This window comes from Blennius ocellaris (genome assembly GCF_963422515.1).
Source record: "Blennius ocellaris genome assembly, chromosome: 16".
In the NCBI taxonomy this organism is placed as follows: Eukaryota; Metazoa; Chordata; class Actinopteri; order Blenniiformes; family Blenniidae; genus Blennius; species Blennius ocellaris.
The window spans coordinates 5,760,652-5,766,059 of NC_137665.1; the positions used below are offsets into that span (position 1 = coordinate 5,760,652).

Below are 5,408 nucleotides of genomic sequence, written 5' to 3' on the forward strand. Positions count from 1 at the left end.
TACTAACAAACTTTCAGAACATCTGAGGTTGGCTTATTTACCTTATTTAAATCAATGGCTAAATCATTGCTGTTAAGCGATGGAAGAGATATTCAACTTTCTTTTATAAACATTGCTGAGCTATTTATTTTTATATGTAAAATATGGTTGCATTAGCTTTATTTGTTTTATGTAACAATGTAATGTCTTGCTTTTGCATTTTGATTTTAATGTTTGGTTTCAAATTAAACTTCTAGTGTTTTAATAATTTTCTTGCTTTTGCAATTTCTTTTTTAAATTATGTTAAAGGCAATTCTATTGTTCCTTAAACGTAACATTTTAATGTTTTTCCAAGTTATTGTAAAAGACGTTGCCTGACGTCTGAATGGTACTTTTGTAATTAAACTTGACTGGAGTGTTTGTTTTTTTAAACATCGGTGCTTACTGCCCTCTGCAGCTCCGGTGGAGAACTGAAGCATAAGATGTGCACCCATTCCAAAAGCTCCAAGATAAAGGTAAAAACAAAGGTGTAAAGATAAGTCAGTCAGTAAGTAAGTAAGTAAGTAAGTAAGTAAGTAAGTAAGTAAGTAAGTAAGTAAGTAAGTAAGTAAGTAAGTAAGTTAGTAAGTAAGTAAATAAATAAATAAATAACCACTGTAAAGGTTTAATACGAAGTTATAAGAAAACAACTTTAAAGAAACAAAAGACAGAAAGAAAGAAAGAAAGAAAAAAGGCTCGTGAAATGTTGTTACTCAATATACATGTGTACAAACATTTGGCCAATGCAGTTTGATCAGGTGCCAAAAACAAAAAAAAACCTTGTAGTCTAAAATATTAATTTAAAATAGTATATGATTACTATTAATATTTGAATTGTCGATGTCTACAATAATATGAAAACTAACTTAAATCTTGCAAAAAGAATATATCTGAAAACGGTATCATCCCAAAACTACAACAGTACCCACAATGCACTGCGGTTTAAAGATGGCGCCTCCCATCGCAGCTTGACTTGTGTCAAAACACAGGAGACGACAGATTGGATTGTTTAATTTGGCGGGCTATTATTAGTTAAACGAGGAGAATGAGATTGTTGGTGAGTGTTTTGAAGCAGATTAACAAACCCTCGGCTCCCGGCAGGCTCCGTCTGAGCTCCTGTGCCAGCGGCGGCCGGTCCCCGCTGCGGGATGAGGCTCTCATTGTGGGGTCCAGCCCGGAGCTGGTGGGGCGCCTCGGCTCTCAGGTGGAGGTGAAGCCGGGATTCATCACCGAGGAGGAGGAGGCTGCTCTCACGAGAGAGCTGGAGCCAGGCCTGAGGAAGAAAAGATACGAGTTTGACCACTGGGACGATGTACGTGATTGTGAGCACATGAACCCAATGTGTGAATGACATTCAATGAAAGCAAATCTTTTCTTTTATATTGCTGGGATAGCTATTACAGGACGGCTTAATTTGGTTCAGATCAACTTACTGATTTGACAACTATAAATATAATGTACATGATTGATCTCATTCTTATATCTGCTGAGCTAACAATGATTATATTTCTGCTTCAGATTGTCAGGCATCAACAATGATGCCACACTTTAACTACTTTTCTCTCCCATTCTACTGCGTAGTTTAACAAAGTAATATTGACTTTCCTGTGACTGTGTCATTACACAGATGTAATAAAGGCTTGCATGTGTACATTGCGAGCTGATTTTGTAATCTTAAATACATAGGTGTTCAGTCGCTTGAACAGACAGGTTAAGGAACATTTTTTGCAAAACCTCATTACAACGTAATTTCTAATCATCTCCAATTATATGCAGTTTGTTAAAATATAGTCCTTCAAGACTTACACTTAAAAAATGTGAGTTCACCTGCTTTGTATCTAAGTTCAAACAGTTTGAGTTCACTGGAGATGCAGTTCAGTTGGCAATAATGGCAACTTTAACTCTGATGTGCTCACTTACATTCAGGCGATTCACGGATACAGAGAAACTGAGCGTTTGAGTTGGGGCGGAGCGTGCGAAGAGATCTTCATTCGTGTCCGATCCGTAGCCTTCAGAGAGGGCAGTCGGCTCCTCGGCCCGGTGCACATCCTAGATTTGGACGAAAGGGGCTACATCAAACCCCACATCGACAGTGTAAAGGTGGGTTTCTCTTGACTAAACTTCGGGAAACACATTCAAATACAATAGTTTGTGATCTAATCATTTTGCTTATTGCTTCAGTTCTGCGGCAGCACCATTGCCGGGTTGAGTCTTTTATCAGACAGCATCATGCGGTTAGTAAAAGAGGACGCCACCCATGAATGGCTGGACCTGCTGCTGCCTCGACGCTCCCTATATGTACTGAGGTAACAAATGTTACCTGTGGATATCACTTCATGGAGGATGTGTGTGGGTGTGCAAGATACATAACAATATATTGTTGGTTTTTTTCCGCCTGTACAGGGACCAAGCCAGATATAACTTCACTCATGAGATCCTGAAGGATGAGGACTCTGTGTTCAATGGACAGAGAGTGCCGCGGCAGCGCCGTATCTCGGTCATCTGCCGTAACCTTCCAGGATAGCATCCACTTTGCCTCAGCCTGGGGATTGGAAGATTAGAGACAGCACTGAGAAGGACTGTGTCCACAATCTCCTGTGAGATTTGCTGCAATTGGCACAAAAATACTAATGAATTCTGTCTTAACAGAACAGGAAAATTATGTCCATTGAGTTAATGAGGTTAAGCTTTCAGGCCAGGGCCTTTGTGTGTGGACTTTACATGGAGTCTGGTTTCCTCCCACAGTCTGAAGACATGCTTGGAAGTTATTGGTGACTTTAAATCACTGTAGATCAACTCTGTCCAAAGACTTCAATACTAACTGGCACCAGTCAACTCTGGCTCCGAAAGCAGGTCAACAATGTATTTACTGTGATCGTTTTGGTGTGTTCCTTTACAACCATATGATACACAAGACACTTTGTGAGGCCTTTTCAGTGCACTTTAGCAAATAAACCAATGTGAATACAATAGATGTTTGTCCTGGTTCAGTTTGAAAACGCAAAAATAGGATATTTTTTAAGTAATGAGAAAAATACATTTGCAGTTTTCCTCGCCCTCTTTAAATATGATCCATCGTTTTAGTGTTGGCAGCTGAAACAAACATGCTTTGTGCTCCATCATCAACCTATGAAGTTGCGTTTGGCAGAAAAACTAGATTTCATGGTGTGTTCGGAAAAAAACCAATAACCTAAGTCATCATTGACTTCAGTTTGCAGATGTACAATATGCATCCACCAACAGGGAAATGATGTCTGTACTAGTAAAGTGAGATCAGCGAGTCCTTTCAGCCAGGTCAAAGCGATCCTCACACCAGTCTTGCATGAAGGCGAACTGCAAACTCCAAGACATACGTTCCCCCCAAATCGGAACTGTGTTCATCAAATCATCTCAGTTAATCTTAACAACAGATACTATGAGCAACTGCAGCAGTGCCTAGAAAAATGTTAAAAGTGTTACTTGTGCTTCTGTTTCAATGTTTCTCAATGAAGGCAAAAGCTACTAAAGAACAAAGATTTTTCACAAGATAAACATAACATGCATGTGACTTTTAAAGGGAAAAATTTTTTTTGTTGATTTTATTAGAAAAGTTTCCAACTACGAAAAAACAAACAAGCATTTAATCAACGATCCAATTTAAAGAGCTTCAACCTCTAGAGAAACTATACACCTGACATTATCGCTCGTCATGTAATGTGAGATGTCAAACTATGAAAAACAACCTGGAAGTGGTGAACAAATCACATTACATTTCCAGCTTCTACTGCTGTGGAAAGTCACAGCAGTGGAAAAGCCTTCCTTGAATGGCTGGATGTCAAATCAACACTTCACAGTAAGAGGTTGGTCTTCATCTCACACTCGCTACTCGGTGAGGTAGAAGTGCATTTTGTCGTTGATGTTCTTGCGCTCTGGATTGAGACGCTTGAGGATCTGTGCCAGCACGTTGACCGTCTGCTCGCTGCTCAGGCCCGTACGCTTGGTCTGGAACTTCTTCAGCAAGTCTTTGGTGGTCATTGGCTTGCGGATCAGGTACCGGCGGACGGCTTCCTCTGTGAGCTGCACGTCGCTGTGGGGGAAGACACAAACCAAAACAGTTTGACCTCATTCAAACTGGCTATCGAGGCCATAATTACAATCCTCCAAACCGTTTGATTCACTGTAATGGTGAGAGAAACCTTGGGAGTTTCTCAGAAATCATGTCAAAATAATTTGTGGTTACAATGTGGGTCACAAAAATACTTAAAAGATCAAAGTATCCCAATAAAATTTTAAAGCATGGTGTGTTTTCATGATCAACTAATAAAGGTATCAAATGTTGCTTTTTTTATTTTTATTGATGCAATAAAAACTTAAATTCAAATTGTTGGAAAACATGTTATTAGAAACTAACTCAGAAGCTTGTAAAGCTCAATTTAAAACTTTACTGTATCGATTTAATATTTGTTTATATATAAATGTTTTTGTTCGCTGTCAACACATTACTTTACTGCCATCTTGTGGCAGGTGGCAAAAGAGCAAAGCAAGGAGACAAGTTATCCAACATAAAGAGATATTGTAAAAAAGAAAAAAATAATTATAAAGGCAAATTCACTACTCTGAATGAACGAAAACAAGTACAAGTTGCTATTTACTCCCCAATAATAATGATACTTCACAGTGGTATAGTGGTTAGGCCACCACAACAGTTCATCTGTCTCCTTTAGTGTTACATTAATAAATAATCGCTGACTTCTTCTGCCTCACACCTTCAGTTTTTGTTCAATATTTGCACACCTTTACGAATCACATGTCCACATCATCTCAACCTGGCCTCTTTAGCTTTATCTAATAAGAATGACTACACTGTTTTGTAAGTTATTGAGACCAACACACGTCCCTACAGTCAATTGTATCGTCTCTTACGGTACGTTTTCAGGAGTGTGTGTGACTTTGAGGCAGAGAGGAACAAAGTACCTTGAGCTGGGCGTGGATTTGCCCGATGGGGGTTGAGGTGTGCTCTTCCCAGATGGAGCAGGACTCTGACTGTTCGGTTCCATCTTCAGCCTTTTGGCAGCAGGGGAGTCGGTCGGAGGCTGGGGTTTGTCTTTTTCCTGTGAAAAAAGGAAGAGTGAACTGGATTGGAGATACGTTTCACAAATAAGGAGTCCTGCATTTTCTACAGCTGCATCGCTTTTCTGAGCGAGCACCTTGCTCAAGCTTGCTGGCTGCGGCCCGGAGCGTACTGGAGGTGGACGCAGGGTCGATGGACGGCGTCCCGGGACGACTGCCGGTCCTGGAGCTGCCTGCCGAGCCTCGGCCGCCGGCACGTTTCGGGGGCGTGCGTTTTTTCTGAGCAAAGCGGCAAAGGAACGGGGCGGCGAGGACGAGGAAAGAAACCGAAAGGTTAAAAT

The 5,408-nt window shown here is 40.5% G+C and overlaps 2 protein-coding genes across 2 annotated transcripts in view; one reads left to right on the forward strand and one right to left on the reverse strand.

The window, feature by feature from the left end:
- Positions 1-973: 973 nt before the first annotated feature.
- On the forward strand, positions 974-2,866 carry alkbh7 (alkB homolog 7). The gene is made up of 4 exons (XM_080512035.1): positions 974-1,330; positions 1,945-2,118; positions 2,200-2,324; positions 2,422-2,866. Exons 1-4 carry the CDS (start codon positions 1,064-1,066, stop codon positions 2,540-2,542), a joined length of 687 nt encoding a protein of 228 aa, XP_080368161.1. The 5' UTR covers positions 974-1,063; the 3' UTR covers positions 2,543-2,866.
- A 719-nt stretch (positions 2,867-3,585) lies between these two features.
- gtf2f1 (general transcription factor IIF, polypeptide 1) overlaps positions 3,586-5,408 on the reverse strand; it is a 4,746-nt gene continuing 2,923 nt past the window's right edge. Inside the window, 4 exon segments of the mRNA XM_080511898.1 lie at positions 3,586-4,084; positions 4,972-5,094; positions 5,096-5,108; positions 5,205-5,346. Coding sequence (XP_080368024.1) covers positions 3,880-4,084; positions 4,972-5,094; positions 5,096-5,108; positions 5,205-5,346 — 483 coding nt within the window. The 3' untranslated portion in view covers positions 3,586-3,879.

Excerpts from the sequence above, each read along its gene's own strand:
- alkbh7 (XM_080512035.1), top strand. The coding sequence starts at position 1,064 with ATGAGATTGTTGGTGAGTGTTTTGAAGCAGATTAACAAACCCTCGGCT. Across the intron at positions 1,331-1,944 it reads AGTTTGACCACTGGGACGAT|GCGATTCACGGATACAGAGA; the intron begins GTACGTGATTGT and ends ACTTACATTCAG. Across the intron at positions 2,325-2,421 it reads CGCTCCCTATATGTACTGAG|GGACCAAGCCAGATATAACT; the intron begins GTAACAAATGTT and ends CCGCCTGTACAG.